The sequence below is a fragment of the Agelaius tricolor genome, unplaced genomic scaffold (genome assembly GCF_023055355.1).
Source record: "Agelaius tricolor isolate 1412-34295 unplaced genomic scaffold, bAgeTri1.0.p SCAF_1, whole genome shotgun sequence".
NCBI classification, from domain to species: Eukaryota; Metazoa; Chordata; class Aves; order Passeriformes; family Icteridae; genus Agelaius; species Agelaius tricolor.
The window spans coordinates 4,023,205-4,039,978 of record NW_027269261.1 but is presented as its reverse complement, the minus strand read 5'-3'; the positions used below and the strand labels follow the sequence as shown (position 1 = coordinate 4,039,978).

At 44.8% G+C, this 16,774-nt stretch overlaps 1 protein-coding gene across 2 annotated transcripts in view; it reads right to left on the bottom strand.

Moving 5' to 3' along the window:
* Nucleotides 1–14,912, bottom strand: part of EFEMP1 (EGF containing fibulin extracellular matrix protein 1) — a 45,868-nt gene extending 30,956 nt beyond the window's left edge. The window contains exons 1-4 of one of the 2 annotated variants that reach the window (XM_071445977.1): nt 14,558–14,912; nt 14,014–14,101; nt 11,056–11,104; nt 10,617–10,877 (exon numbers count right to left, since the gene is read on the bottom strand). In XM_071445977.1, coding sequence (XP_071302078.1) covers nt 10,617–10,877; nt 11,056–11,104; nt 14,014–14,094 — 391 coding nt within the window. In that variant the 5' untranslated portion in view covers nt 14,095–14,101; nt 14,558–14,912. Of the gene's footprint in view, nt 1–10,616; nt 10,878–11,055; nt 11,105–14,013; nt 14,102–14,216; nt 14,366–14,557 lie in introns of those variants that run through there. The other variant, XM_071446063.1, reaches the window with a different exon arrangement.
* Nucleotides 14,913–16,774: the final 1,862 nt, after the last annotated feature.

The following is a 16,774-nucleotide window of genomic DNA, read 5'->3' as shown; positions in this document are numbered from 1 at the left end:
TTTATACACCACTTTGTCAGAATTACAGAAACTTTTGTCTGCATTTCCCAGTGGTTTTAATTTTTAACAAAACTACACTGATCTGTGCTCTCCAAAAAAGGCTCAACCTTCTGCAGCCTGTAGGGCCAGGAGTGGTTCCATTATGGGACTGAACATCTGATGTCCACCAGGCTGATTAGGCAGAGCTTTGGGGAATTGGCTTGGTGTTCAGCCACAGATAACAGCCACCAAATCCAGAGAGATGGAAAACCTACTGACTCTGCTTTCTCAAAGTGGGCACTGGGACATACCTCAGAGAAGTACAGATATCACCAGTCTGCTCCTCAACAATCAAACTCATCCTGACATTCATTAAGAATTGAGGACTGCCCTAAGCATAAATTAGGTTTGTTAACCTTTTCAAAAGTTGCTGCTTTTTAACTTCTGCTCTCACTGTATAAAATGTCCAGATCTTTGTTTGATCAAGTTCCTAAACTGTTGGCCTCACTCCCATCCCATGGCAGAGATTTTGGGAATCAATTCCTTCTCCAACCATGCCACCTTCCAGCATCACAAATACTCAAAGTGTGAATTTCAAAGTGGGAAAAAGCAGCTACAAGCCTGCCTTGATTATTTCTGTATGGTTTTGCTATCTACTGTTAAAACCTCTCTTCATGCCCAAGCTGCTGCTCTCTCCTGCTGCTCCTATTTTTCAGTATCCCCCTGTCCCAGGCTCTGCAAACAGCTGCCCTGTTCCTGAGCTGTTTGAGAGGGAAGGAAACCAAGCAAGTGAATTATTCCTGCATCCCAAACAGCCCCTGCATGGCTCTGGAGCTGGGGAATCCCCCAGGAAGCTTTTAGGAGGGTGGAGAAAGCAGAGACAAGATCAAGACCAGCACTCTAAAGCTGTGCTTAGGGGAAGAGCTGAGGGTGTTCGAGGGTGTTGCTGGGTGGATCTCCTTGGCTGGTTTTGGGGTTTGGCTCTATTACATGGCTGTGCTTTCAATTTATTTCAAAGGTGCCTGGAGCCTTATAAATCTGCATACATAGTAAGGAAGAGATTCTCCTCACAGTGGATACTGAACTCTAAATGTAACCAGAATGGAGAGAATGTTTGGATTTAAATACATAATGAAGCAATTTTTGTAAAAATGTCTTGTCTAGAAATGGGAAATTTTCCCTTTTTATAGGCATAGAGAGCCACAGTTTCTAACAGAGGAATACTTTGTCTTGGAACACACACAAAAAAGTTTTCTCTTCCCCAAAATCATCCTTTTTCACATGCTGATTAATAGATTAAAATCTATGAATACAGTTTCTGGATTGTTTAAATAATGGTCAGTGTTCGCAATGGGGAAATGGGTGGGTGTTTTTCCTTCAGCCAAATTTTCCTGCACCCAACTTTTCCTGCACAAATGCTCTCAGGAGTGTGGTTCTAACTCTCTTCCACCTCGTGTTAATTCAAGCTGGAAAGTTCTGCTGCTCCTGCAAACACCAGAAAGCCAAGAGGTGCTCAGTAGTGTTAAGTCTATAATTTTTATCTGCTTGTACAGTGGTTTCTGCTCCAGGGAAAAAGTGCTGGAAATATCAGCAGTATCTTTGGGTATTGCAACCATCCCCAAATTATTTTCTACTCCAGTAACACATAAGGAGAGAGTGGGAAAGAAAATCTCTCTTGATGCTTCAAGTTAAGCCAGATAAGTCTGAGGAAGGTCTGGATGCAGAGTACATACAGGCAGGATGATGTCAGGGAAGAACACGATTTTTCTTTCCCCTTGGGAAATGGGAATGACTTTTGGATTCTGCTCTCTTTCCTGATTTAGTCTCCAACAACTTCTGGGAGGAATGAAGTCAGGTGTCATCCACAGCCCACAGGGGCAGAGCAGGGGTTGCTCCAAAGCCCTGCTTATTTCTGATGTGATTCTGTGCTCACTGCCCTGTGAAATATTCCTGCATTCCTGCTCTTAACTCACCCAAGGTGTGACACACAAGTCCTTGTTTTACCCAGTCCTTGTTTTGTCATCTCCAAGTTCTGTGGAGAACTGGCTCCTGATAAGAAAGTCTCTTGAGAGCAAATTAATTTATGAAGAAAGTGCTTTAAAAACTACAAGCAAGTATTTGTTGCTTCCAAAAGGGTATTTAATTCTACCTACTCTGTATCCCAGACACTTAAAATTCTCCCCAGAGTAAGTTTAGACAGGAGAGAGATTGTTTGTCCTGGTTTTTGTTTTTATAAGATAGGTCACATCAGCTAAAATCACACTTAAATTTCTGCTCACTTTGCCTTGTTTGATTTCTTTGCTCTGTGTAAGATTGTTATTAAATGTTAACTTGTTGGCAACCTCTTTAAAACCACACAGAACATTGTTAGCTGTCAAAAGTCCTTGTATTTCCCAATTCTAAGTACTTCTGACAACAGTAGGCTGTTACAGTATTGATAAGGATTTCTTTCTAAATTTATAAAGCTGCAAGATATTCAGAAATCAGTTGTCCAAATTACTGCTTTTCTGGAATTATGGGGGTTTATATCCCATAAGATGCTCAAGTGCAGGGTCAGATTTGCTTAAATCATCTCACACTGGGTCATGCACCAGACCAGAGTTTCCTTCTGGTTAAATCCAGCTCGTAAAGGAAGGCTTAGCAATATCTTCTCCTGCTCAGAGCTCATCAGAACAGGCTTAATTAATGTCCACCCAAAGGCATGAATTTTGTAAATCAGGAGTTAATAAAGCCAGATTGAGAGTTTCCCAAAGTAAACATCTCTTCCCGGAGCCAGACCTTCACACACTGAATCCTTTGTCATTCCATTGAAGAATTTCCCTTTGGAGTTATTTATTTAAGCCATTCAGCAACAGCAACAGACAAGGGGCTACTGAATATCTAATTTTAAAAATGCTTAATTAAGAGCTTGGGATGTATTTTGCCAGGAAAGCTCTAATTAATTTCTGAGCCTCAAGGACTTTTTCTTAGCACTGTAGCTTATAAAAGTGTGTGCAACAAATGTTTTCTTAGTCACTTTTTTCAGCTTTGATCATATAATTATACATAACAAAAACTAGACATTTCTCTACTCTGCTTACAACAGGACCAACCTTTAACATGGTTTCAGATTAACAAATGAGACACAAATGGGAATGAGCATTAAAGGTATTTTATAATAACTACATGTGTGCTAAAATAGTTCAGAGCTCTGTAATTTGCAAGTCCCTCTTGTATTTTTAGAAAAGTTAAGAGGTAGATGAAAGAAGGTACACACAGCATTCCTGTATATTTAGTATAGGTTTTTTTTCAGGTTACATTTTGCTGTCTATTGAATTATGGCAAATAACTTTCTCTCCAAAACTGTTGCTAGCTGGATGCTATGAAAACAAAATTTAGCAAATTAAAGATGAAACAGATATTTCTTTGTGAAATTTTGTACTTTTTACTCATGAACTTTATATATTTGATTACCTATTCCATTGTCATAGAGAGAAGAACAGAGATCTTACAAGCCCAGCTCAGATCTTCCAACCTTGTGGACAGAAGCATCTAAATCCTTTGACAGGTATGTGGCAAAATTCCCTTTGATAAGAACCTTTAGCCCAAAGGAGGCTTACATTTCACATGACTTATTCTAGACCATGCATAAATGATGATAGCCCAGAAAAAGCAGCTCAAAAAGCATCACAGAGGGGAAAGAAAAGAATAAATATTCTTTAAGTACAATGAAAGGAGCTGGTCAAGCTCAGCTTCCATTAATCCCAGTTAACACAGACACAGCACAAAGGGGTTGCCATGACAAAGTGCTGCACAAGAGCAGTTGACTACACCACAAAAAATGTGGAATGTTTAAGATGCAACCAGGTAGGTGAAACTCAAAAATTACACTCTCCTTGTGGTTTCTACCAGACCAAAAATATCTCGCTAGGAGGGAGTCCTGTAACACTCCCACTGGTTTTGACAGTAGGAAAATGGCAAAGCAGCAAGTCTGACCACCACTGAACGAATTCCTGCAGTGCTGGACACTGCTGGGCTTGGCTGCAGGGCAGCAGATGGGATTCCCTAGCAAAGAACAGGGAGAGCAGCACAGGCATCATCCCTGGGTGGTGCAGGGAGCAATCAAAGAGGCTCTGCTGCCTTTGCAGGAAGCTTTGTTCTTCCTGTAGGGCTGTTTTGGCACACAGAAACAGCAGCTATCATCTTCCCTGGCCAGCATGGGAAGGGAGATAGCACTTGGAAAGAGAATAAAATGAGGAAAATAAGCTTCCAATTTCAGCTCTTGAACTAGTTTTTCAGCTTCCTAAATTTGTGTTCCATCACTAGGGATGCTCAAGAAAAATCTTGGACCTTTGAAAAATGTGTCTGTAATGCTGAGATCCTTCAGAAACGTTCTAGCAAATGTGACTCAGTAACCCCAACTACAAGAGTGAAAATAAAACACAGGTAAGAGCACTTCCTTTATACACTAATCTGAAGTAGGAACCAGGTTAGAAAATGGAGGAAAAAAGTGGTGGTTGAGAGAAAATAATCCTGAGCAAAAAACTGGGGAGAGGAGGAGCACAGAGCCTTTCTCAGGAGGCTGAGGAGTGACAGTGCAGGAGACTGGGAGGAAACAAATGCTCAGAGCAAGCACAGTGACAACACCCCAGTGGCAATAGTGTCACCATACAATTACCTGAGAGAGGTGCTACAAGCAGCTGCCAGGGTGCCTTGGCACTGGTGGGGGAAGTGCCTGTGTCACTGGGATGCTGTGGAATGTATTCCTTTGAGAGCAGGTTTTGGTACAGGGAGCACAGCCTGTGCTGCCCCAAGTCCTGTTCCGTGCCCTCTGCTGCAGCAGGTGACAGCCTTCACTCCTGGTGTGGCTTTCCTGCCTTGTGGGATGCACAGATCTGAGTGTCTGCAACAGGTACAGGGAATTCCTCAAGAGAGAAAAAAGTGCTCTGAGCTGTTTAAAGGGGTGCCAAGTACTCTGGGGTGCCAAGTCAGGACCAGGCATGAGCACATTCTTCCCCTTTGCTATCTGGTGTTATTCCTGATTGCATTGTGAGAAAGACCTCCGGCTTAGAGAGAGGAATTCTGAAGGAGGACAGATGGCTGGAGTTTGGACTTTCTTCAGGCCATGTGCCTCCTGAATCCATTTGCTGTGTTTTGTCTGTCAAAACATGAGCCTCCTCTGAGCTACTAAGGCAACAGGCTTTAAAATCAACAAATGCAGCCCACAAGGATGACAGCCGAGGTGACTACTGTGTGATCCCATTCTCCTGCTGCAGGAAGCCATGAGAACTGCTAATGAGTTTACTTCAACTCGAAGTCCAGTGCTTGCCTGCATAATCCCAATTCAGGAAGCTAAGGTAAATACAACTCAGGGAAGCTTGCTTGCCTCTAGCACACTCGATGAGCAAATGGGAGGAATCTTTAACTGTAACACACTGAGTGTATTCCTGCAGGGGTCAGGACAATGGGAAAGCAGTAACTGACTCAGGAAAGGAAAGCAGCTGCTAGTATTTATGCTTGTGATGGATGTTCACAGTAAAATGGTCAGACAGAACAGAGAATATCTCTCCAAGGTCTTGACTTGACACCCACAGCTGTGCAAATAGCACAGATGGGAAGATGATTCAGAGTGGCCCGATTTCAAAAATGCCCAAAACCAGGCCCTCAAAACAAGATGGGTTTTTGTGAACGCCCCTGTGGACCCTGAGGGCTGCTAAAGAGATGCTGCTTTGCAGCAGAATGCAGCAGTTTCACAGATTAACAGCTTGAACAGTTGGTTGGGGATGGGCTGATGAAAGATGATCTCTGCATGATGTATCCAAATGTACAAGGAATTAATTGGAAGCTATGAACAGAGAGCTGTGTGAAAGTGTCAGCTTGTGTCCTTCTGTGGATCCTCTTAGACCTGCAGAATTCCTATGGCTTGTCCCAGTAATTAGCACTGAAGTGGCACATGCAACCAGGTCAGTCTCACAGTGGCTACAACTGGCAACAAGTGTTCCCCACTCACTGGAGTGCTGCAAACACACGGCCTGAGGGAGCTCTTGGAGCTACTGCCATCCTAAACCACCCAATCAGGCCTTATTTTTCCTGCCATAGGCTCTGTCCTCACCCTATCCTCAGACTCAACAGGCCTAGTGCTGTTCACAGAATCACAAAATAGTTTGGGTTGGAAGGGGACCTTGAGGATCAGCTTGTTCCACCCCTTTCACTTTCCACTGTCCCAGGTTGCTCCAAGCCCCATCCAAGCTGGCCCTGGACACTTCCAGGGATGGGGCAGCCACAAGGAGCCCTGAAGCATTTTTAAAAGCACTCCTTACCTACAGGAAGAGGGAAAACTTGGGCTGATACAATATCTTACAAAAAGCTCTCAAAACCATTTCCATGGCTAGGGAACATCTGTGGCTGTATTTGAGGCTGTGTCTGTATTAGGAAATGGGTTGAGCCCATAGGAGCAGATCCCAGCTTCGTGCAGAGGCTCCAAAATCCCAGTGCATGCACTTCTGAGGCTCCCTGGAGTCTGGCCCTGAGGGCTGAGTGCTCATTAGTGGCTGTGGCACATTAGTGGCACCCCTGGGGTGCATTTCAGGTTGAGTTTCAGCTGGGCTGGATGTGGCTGCACGTTCCAGGAGCTCTCAGGGAGGGGAATCAAAGCACACTGAGTGGAGCTCATTAGGAGCTGCAGTGCCCCAGCCAAAATGCCAGGGAGGAGCCTCCTGCCAGGGCACAGCCAGGCTCTGCCAAGGGCAGCCAAGTGCACCTGCACTCACACACCTTTAATGTTCTTTATGTGCCAGCTGCACATCCCTCACACATGTAAATATATATTATATAAAGTGATTTTTCTATGGCAAACATCATGAACTGCTCCCCCTTGTCCCTCCCTCCTTAACAGGACAACAACCAAAAGGATTCTACAGATCCAAAATTTAGCCTTTTTTGACTTACTCACAATTAACTTCTTGAGTCAAAAGCATAGCTTGAATATGATAAGTTACTTTGAAAAGTACCAAAAAACAAAACAAAAAAACCACCTTAACCTCTACCAGTGCAAGGATACCTAAGGTGATTTTGCAGGGGGAAGAATAACCACAGCACAGAAAAAAAATCCATTTTTTTCCTCCTTCCACAGAGGAGGAAAAAAGAAATCAATGTCCACCAAGTCTGGACAGAACTCTGGAAAAATGTCATTCTCCCACAGAAGCAAGCACTGATCTCTCATATTGCAATCTGTCTCCTTCCTGAATTTGACATTGCAGCAGCACAAAGGGTTACAAACAGGCTGGAGAAATAGCAAAAGCTAATCTAGCTGAGGAGCAGAAATGTTTGCTTGCCTTATTGCTTGTATTGCCAACATGATGGGAATTAAGGAAAATGAGTTCTTTTCCCTTCTCAAGTGTACAGGTTATTTGGTACCTTTTTTGGTCCCTTTTTGCATTCAAGTGTCATTAACATTCTAGGAGAAGCCAGTATTTTCTTGCAGACTAGGTTTGACAAAATTGAATTAATTGGGTGATTTTCTTTTGAATTCAATAGGAGCAGACTCAAATCACAGAGAGCCTAACAACAGTAAAATAAAACTCAGGCCTGAGTGCAGGCACAGAGTGCAGCTATTCATGGTTTTTATCAGGGAAAAAATGTCTGGGAACCTGAGTTAACTCAGTAATTTGTTTCAAATTATTTCTTACTCTGTTTTTTGCTCTTCCCCATTACAGTGATACCCTCAGAGGGACAGGGCTGAACATCCAAGTGGCTTCCTGAAGGTATGACCAGGTGCCACATATGGGAATCTCCCTTAGGGACCAAATTTAGGAGTGACAGTGAAATGGGAACTGCTTGGGATGGAGGGGATTAGGTAAGGTCAGAAACTCAAAATTTAAGCACAGTTCAAGTCTTTATGTTGAAGCACAACTTTTTGCACATCAGAGACCTTTCTCCAGAATAACCTCCCTCATCTTTGCTTCAGTCTGCGGGTTCCTTCATTACTGCTCATAAAGAATATCTTAAGAATGTCCCAGGAAACGTTTGCTACCCCCACTTCTAACATCAGTGTGGTCAGACTAGACGATGTTTCTGCTCACTAGTACTTATACTACTAGTTTATAACCAGTAGTTATACAAATGTGTATCAGCACATCACTGGAGTGAAGTCCACCAGGACCAGGTCGTTTATGGGCATTTATTCCAAGCCCAGGAAGCACTGCAGTGTGTTTGGCCTGTCATTCCCACACTGTTCCATGCTTGAAAAGGGAGTGGACACTTGTGTTAAAACAGAAGGCCCCTCACACTGCAGCATGATGTCAGTAATTCAGCTCCTTGGAGCATGTTATTGTTTGAAACAGAGGTCTCCACACTTTCACATTGGTTATAAAATACTTAGTGCTGCTGGACTGGAAGGAAAATGTCATACATCTGCAAACAATTAGAAGGAGCTGGACTTCATATTTGATTTACTAAACAATAAAACAAGCTTAAGTGTGACTATATCTGTAAGTTAAACTCCCTAGGAGCCTCGAGCAGTTATCATAGCAAAGTCTTTTAACCATAATTAAATAAATCCGCAGCGGGACCATTGCTGATCAAGATTATCTTTTATAAGATATTTTCAGCAGTGAAAAGCATGAAGATCATGAAGCTGAATGCATGCTTTAAGTGCTCCAAAACTCTTTTATCCTTCATTTCAAGCACACTGTCCACTACACTTTTTCCAGCTGGAAAGCATTCAATCCAATACATTTCAGCTTTTAAACACTAATATTTCCATGCTTTCTGCATTTAGATTGAAATGTTGGCATGAGGAAATGAGTAGCTTGCTGCAGTCAAGCCCAAGATTTCACCATAGCTTGTGTGCCTGCTGGTTAAAACTTCTGGTACTGGAACAACACTTAGTTGTTGTTATAAATTAACCAAAGATTTGGGAATGGAATAGAAATATTTAGTTGCAAGTTACAGGAAGCCAGAGCATGGAGTAAAGTAATAGTAATCTATCACCAGCAATTTCTCCTCAACAAAACAGGAACCTTAACCAGTTGTCAGTCTCTCAGTTAAACCCCAACCTTTGTTTTTAGCACAAACTATGGGTACTAAATGCTGTCAAACTGCCCTACTGTATCCCAAATTTACACATCTAAAGCCAGCATAACAAAAGGGATAGTCATGTTTTGACATTTTCTAGCATGACTTGCATTTTTTATCAAAATAAAAATGTTATGTGCTGAAGTTGGAACAGTTTATTACAGTTCACCAGTGAAGAGTAGTGCCAGCAGCATCACCTGAAGGAGGGAGTACCAGGCCAAACCCAGCAGTTCTGCTCCTGCTTTTGCTGCTGCTTTGCCATGTTGAACTAAGTTTCCATCTAAGGAAAATTTTGATTTTCCCCTGATGACCCCCAGTGAACGCCCAGGGTTAAGGAGATCTGACCTCCTGTGGTAGGTTCTGTACTTGACATTCTTGAATCAGAGTGACAGAAATGTTGGACATGAGCAGATAAGCCAGAAATGCAACTCTGAGGCTTTGCCTACAAAAATAACTCCTCCAGCCTCCATGATGATTACTGTGGTCCAGAATGACAGGGAATTTACTTACTAGTGATAAATAATGTCCTGTGTACATGAATACCAGGGAGAAGGAAACTACCACTGTGTATTACAGCCTGCCCTGATTACAGTCCCTAAAGTACTATTTTATGTGATTATACTGCTACAGGCCACAAAGTGGAAAAGATGAACCATGGGGGGGTCAAGTTTTGCCCTCTCTTTGCACGGGTGTCCCTCCAATGTGCTTGAAAAGCAAGTTTGTGAGCAAGAGCTAGAATATATTTCTATGAAAGAAAACAAAACAATGGCCAAAACATTTGTTACTTCAGCAAGTAGAAGAGTAAACTGTTTATATAAAATAATAAATGAAACAGTCTTAGTTTACAGAAGTGCTTGTGAGGCTGGTTCCTGAATGCATACAATTAACATTGCTAATGCCCTGAGAATTTTTGGCACTGTGTGTGGTGTATGTACACTCAGATGAAAGCTCTTCATTGCCATAGTTTCAAAGAGTGGCAAGGCTGGGACTGGGAGTCAACTGGCAGGGTCTGCCTAGGGCTACTTCCACAGAGATCACAAGAGCACAGGCTGTTCAGAAGTTGGGTTCCTACTGCAGGAGGAATATTCCTCATCCACAGTAAAAACACAGGACCCTTCTGCACTGCAGCCTGCTCTAAGCAAAAGTTCATCCTGTGGTTATTTTTTGTTCATTCAGCATTCACTTACTGAAAAATACAGAGTTCTGCAAATCTTTCCAAATTGCTTATGCCTTGCTGCATTGCCCACTCATTTCAGAGCACTTTCTTTCCTAGACATACTTAATACAACACAAAATGCTCCACTAGAGTAATTTTAAGACTTTTTTAAGGAGCTACAGACAACAGAATTAATTTCAAGTTTTTAGATGGAACAGACTGTAAAGGCTGCAACAAACTGCACATCCTGATGCCTTGAACAACAACAGTGACATTTTCGTATTTTATTTTTGTATCTTTAAAGGTGTTCATGGAACACCAGCCCCTTCCAGCCAGCGCAAGGGCTACAGGCTGGCATCCCCTGGCTCTGTGGTCACCCCCACTGCAGCTGCACTGGAGCAGAGGGAGGTAAGCAGGCCTGGCTTACCTTGGCACACGTTGTGGTCACTTTGCTCATACCCAGCTGCACACTGGATTTGGTGGCTTGGGTTGGGAGTGGCGCGCTGGGGGTCGGCCGGGGTCCGGCGAATGACGCTGTTCCGACCACTTGTGGATTCAGCTGCTGCTTCTTCTCGCTCATTTACAATAATTTGCGCTGTTCTGGGTAGACAGAGGTATCCTCCATAGTGGTTAACACATTTCATCCCACCTTTACATGCATCTGGGACTATTTCACATTCATCAATATCTGTGGTTAGCAACAACACAAGTCATGCTTTTAACAGTCGAACCTTCTGCAACAGCCATTAACACAAAGAACACGACGAGGCATGCACGCACACCTCCGTGTCCAAAACAGGGGTGTGCAGTGAGAATACTTAAAGAATACCAGTGACAAGTCTGTCTTTGAAAATTATTTACTGTACCTTTGCACCGTTGCCTAACAGGATCCCATTCATAGCCATCTGTGCATTGCTGCGGAGAAAAAAAATAATAATTTGGTTACTCGGGATTCTTTGTTTTGGAAAAACAGTTGAGTGTATTCAGTGAGCTCAAAGTGTGACACAAAGGGAAATGCAATACCTTGGTAGGCTAGAAAAATGGCAATTGGTACATCACTGCTGTGCAGGAGCAGTAAAACCTGTGGTTCCTTCCCACTCAGAATGCTCTGTGACACACAGAGAGCACCTCTGTCTCGGGAAGTTCCCAAGATATTGTTTGTTGTGAGCAGGTTGGGGAGCAAAGTGAGAAAACCATTGCTTTCTCCTTCCCTTGTTCCTGTGCCCTGTGTTACACCATCTCTCCTTGGCTGAATCCTTGGATGATCTTTGGAGTGACCAAGCTGACCAGAATGAAAATCTTTTTATGAAAAGCAACAAGTTTTTCTGAATTTGGATCCCATTGCCTGCCTTCCAACAGGTGAACCTCTTTCATATTCAGGCTCTGTTTGCCAGAGGGACCAAGAGGACTCTGTGCCCCTGGACTTCATCCTCTCTCCCATTAGCACTCTAGCAATGGGGAAGGATCCCATGACAGCTGGAAATTCATTCACATGCTTCTTAATCATATGACTCCAGGAACTGCAGTCTAGGAAGGACAATTTATATTGTGAGACACACAATAAACGGTCAGAGTTTATAACAGCAGGACTACTTATTTATACAAGACTTTGCAGAATTCAAACAAGGCTATACTCAGCAGCTATTCATATCAATGCACACCAGCAAGTTCAGGAAAGATTTTATATAGTCTGCTCTGCATCTTCATTATTCCTCTGCCCAAAAACATTAAATTATCCAGAGGGCAGTCATTATCCAGAGGGCTTTAATCGCAGGTCACAGTTACAGAGACTGATTAGCAAAGTATCATGGTGCTACCAACTGCAGCAGGAACTTTTTAAATATTAAAATATCATTGAATCAACCACACTGTGCTGTGTAGGTGCATCTAGGGCTGCTCAGGGTATTACTTTAATGGCCCCATACAAAAAAGGAATGGAGTTGACTAATGTAATTAGTGACAGTCAAGCAAGCTAAATCTTATTGCAACTCCTCTGCTGCTGAGGGACTTACAAGTGGCAAACTTGACTTTTTGATGCCAAGATCCACTTGTTGAAGGTCCTATCCTGAAGTTATTTTAAGGGACTTGTTACTGACAGACTCTGACTCAGCAGGAGGATTGAAAATATTTTCTTCTCTTGCAGGTGACACCAGTGATTTGTCAAATGTGGCAGCGAGTTGTAGCTTGGAAGGGTTTTTCTCCCCAAGGGGTAAGTGGACACTCTCTAAAGGATTGACTACATGCTGAGTTGACAACTCCAAAGTTACTGTAGCTATGAAAAGGCAAACCCAAAGGAAAACAGCTAATTCATGCATTTACTGAATCACCCAATTCCTGTTAATGCACAACAGAAGTACTGTCTGTTTAACTGCAAGGAGCCAAGTCCATCTATTACTGCAGCCAAAGGCTTTTACAATAGCAAAGGATTTGGCCCTCCATGGATACAATGTGTGCATGAGAAACAGTAGCATCCCAAGAGCAAAATCTCCCAAAGCTGGGTTTTTTGTTTCATTTTACATGATCAGCATTTAACCTTCAGTGAAGCACCTAAGGGCTAAGACCTTGAAAATGGAGCATAGGTGCCCAAGTCACATAGGCTTACTAGAAATGTTCAATTGGTATAACCAGAATTATGTGAAATGCTGCATAATTAACCCCCCCTCCATATAATAACTGTGGGAAAGGAGGAGGGTGGGATCCCTGTTTAGTCCAGATTTTCAAAAGGTACCTACATCTTCAGTTTCCACTTACATACAGGGACTTTAAAACAAAAGTAAATCACAGAAGCCTCTAAATAAAACTACTCCCAGCCTTCAAACCCTTCTAAAGCCCAGTGTTAAAGTATTTTATTACTGACTTCCTGATGCTCACTAGAGGCTTCTTTAAGCCCTGATTTCTACAAGAAGGTCCAACTTTGCAATATTTACTTGCTTGAGCCATCCCACTGACTTCAGTGGGATTACTTGTATAAGACACAATCCTGGGCTTTGGCTGTGGTTCTCTAACTTTTTGCATGTGTGCAGAATTTTCTGCTTGTGTGGCATTGGGCTGATGTGTGTGCACATATCCAGAGGTCCACCCATATGAAGCAAGTTGCAGGGATTACAGCTGTAATCAGATGTGAAAATGTGGGTTTTTCCCCAGCCCAAGCTGGGGTAATTGCCACTCCTTCCATGACAGGCATTATGCAAGCCAAGCACTGAACACAAGCAGATTGAAAAGAAAAAGCCTGACAAAAAGGCCTTTAAATCTCTTAGCCTGCCACTTGCTTGCAAGCAGAACCTATTTCCAGTATTCTTGAACAATTTTATCAAGCCATGCAAAGCCACTGCTCAAATCCAGCTCAGAAAAGAACAGTCCCATGATCACTCCAGGATTCAGATGCTTCATTAAGAACCCCAAATTTGGAAGTACTTACATTTTGTTAAAAACAGCTTGAAACATCCATAAGAAAACACAAAAGAATGTTTGACCTAATTATCTGTCAAACTCCATATATTTCAAATTAAAGTCCTAGGGACCCTGTCTTTATGAAAATAGATCAAAAAATATCAAAACCTCCTAATTTTGTTCAGTCCCTCAAACTGAGTACACAGATAAACTTTTCCAAACAAGCAGTTGTAATGTATTTTGCTCAATCTTGTCAACTTGAACTTTTAAACACTGCTTGAGTGCAGGAACAGCTTATTTTATGGTTAACATTCAAACTCAGCGACCTCTGTAGCACATGCTATACATTGGCAAGAAATTCGGTTTTTCTTAAGGGTCATTTAGCAAAGAATCCCCGCAAAGCAGTAATTATCTCCGAGTCTATTAAACCTTACCGTGTACGTTATGGTTTCCTCAGTTTCCTGCGAATGTACTGTAGTAAGAACCAGCGCAGCCAAGAACATAGCTGTCAACATCGTGAACCTTGAAAGAAAGGAAAAACAAATCAAGCAGGAATGCTTTTAGCGGTCTGCCTTGCTGGGAGAGGCTGCAGCACCCCTGGGACCGCGTCCTGCCGGGGGAGCCCACCCAGCCCTACCTGGGACCGGCGGCCCGGGCTGCCCGCTCGCTCCCGCAAGGAGAGGGTGAGGCTTGGCCGCGCTTCCAAGCGCGGGGATTTTATCCAGCTGGGAGCGAGGGGCGGAAATAACCAGTCAATGGAGTTTAAAACACCCCAGCGCTCACCGGCAGCAGCGCCGGACGAGGCGCGGGCAGCGGTACTGCCCGCCCGCCGCACGCTTTAGGGCGGAACAGTAATTTTTCGGTCAAAGAGAGGCTTGGGGGACACCCCCCACCTGCCGGGCTCTGGCAGGGACCCGCTGGGGCAGAGCCGAGCCCGGGGGGCGGCGGGCACAGAGCCGCCGCACTGCCCGCTCCTACCTGCGGGACCGGGCGAGCGCCGGTCTCTGCTCCCGTCCACCGCCCCCGCTGCGCTGCCGGGAGCCGCTCGCTCCCCTTGCCCCGCTGCGCTGCCGGCGGCCGCTCGTTCCCTTTTCCCCGGTGCCGGTGCGGTGCCGGCGGCCGCTCGTTCCGTTTCCCGCGGCGTCGGTGCGGTGCCGGCGGCCGCTCGCTATCCTTCCCCCCGGTGCCGTGCGGCGCCGGTGGCCGGCGATGCCCGTTCTCCCGCTGCCGTCTGCCGCTGTCTGTCCGTCCGTGCCCGGCGGCCGCAGTTTCCCCGCCGCTGTCGGTGCGTGCCCGGTGCCGGCCCCGGGCTAAATAGAACGGGCGCCTGTCCCGCCGGCGCCGCGCGCGCCCCCTGCCGGCGCCGCGGGAGTGCGCGGGGCAGGTGCGGCCCCGCCGCCATGTTGGGGCCGTGAGGGCAGCCCCGGGCGCGGCCCCGGCGCGGGCAGCGAGAGCGCGGGAAGCCGTGAGGGGAGGGCGGCCGCGGCCCCGGGAGCCGCTCCCTCACGCCGGTCCGGTACCCCGGCCCCGGGAGCCGCTCCCTCACGCCGGTCCCGTACCCCGGCCCCGGGAGCCGCTCCCTCACGCCGGTCCCGTACCCCGGCCCCGGGGGCCGCTCCCTCACGCCGCTCCGGTACCCCGGCCCCGGGGGCCGCTCCCTCACGCCGCTCCGGTACCCCGGCCCCGGGAGCCGCTCCCTCACGCCGGTCCGGTGCCCCAGCCGTGTCCCGGTTGGGATCCTCGAGGAAGCGCAGCACGGCCATCGTTTTGGTGTCTGTCGTGAGTCATGGAACTGTAGAATCCTTAGGGTAGGGAAAAAAGAATTTTGAGGCTATCGGGCCCGTCGCTACCATGTTCTTAATTGCAGCTGTGACCAGATGTGGAAATGAGACTGGAAAACTGGGTTTTTCCCCAGTCCAAGCTTGTGTAATTTCCTTTCCTTCCATGACATGCATTATGCAAGGCAAACACTGAACAAAAGCAGATCTAAAAGAAAATAGACTCACAAAAAAGGCCATTAGATCTCTTACCCTTCACTTGATTGCAAACAGAACTTCCAATATTCTTGCCCTCATGTCCCACATCCACACATCTTTGAACGTTTCCATGGGTGGTGACTCCACCACTGCAATGCTGTTCCTTAGACACCACCTAAGTTCAGCAATCATCACTTCTAAAAATCTTTCCAGGCCATGAAATGCTGTTGTTTCCCCACCCAGGGGGAAAGCTCATGGACAGAAAGAAGGATGAGGAGGCTTTGCAGGGGTTTAGAAGCTTTGGTGGGTTTGGGTGAGGAGAAGGTGTCCAGGAACGTGTTCTCTGGATCTTTATTTAATTCCCCAGTTTTGCTTCTGGGGAACCTGTGGCACAGTAGAGCAGCTCTGTTCTGTTCTTGCAGTTCAACAGGAGGTCTTTAGTTTTAAAATAAGTTTTTGCCTCCTTAATGTAGACCTTGAAGGGCCTGGAGAACTGGAAATCTGAAAAAATGTCTTACACTGCTGGCCTAGAGATTGGCTTTCCTATACAACCCCATAATTCTTAACATTCAATTATGGTTGATCTTACACAAAGCATGAGTTCTTTTTTGGACAGCCATACAGTGCTCATTAATTTTGTCTCTGAATCAAATCACTTCTTATCTGCTCTAGAATCAGCCAAGCTGGTAGTTTTAGAATACTTGGAGCTGCAACCATATGCTGCCTATCTTTTGTTTTTTAGGTGAGAGGAGGTAGGATTTTCCCTCCCTCATTGCAGTTTCTGTGCTTACAGGTAAGTGGGACTCCTGAAAATGTACTTACAATCCACACACCTCACTGGTAAATAAAGAACAGATGAACAACATGGTGGAATAAAGAAAATCCAAGTTGACTGCATTATAGGACATTTTGCATGTACTTTTGTGTACATATTAATTTCATATTTAACAGGCTGTCTTTTGACATGTGTTCTTGTGCTCCAAAATGATTCCTTTAAAGCCTACATTCCATTATTTAGGAATACAGCTTCACAGTGTTAGATTGACTCTGAGCTGTTCACTTCTGTTGGTGTAAATTGGATTCCTGTTTGTGATGTGGTCCCTCATATATTTCAAACTTTACTGTTTCTTGCTTACAGAAAGAAATGCAGGTGTTTCTAATAATCTAATGACTGCAAAATAACATCATAATTGCTTTTATCTACTATGGCTATACTAAT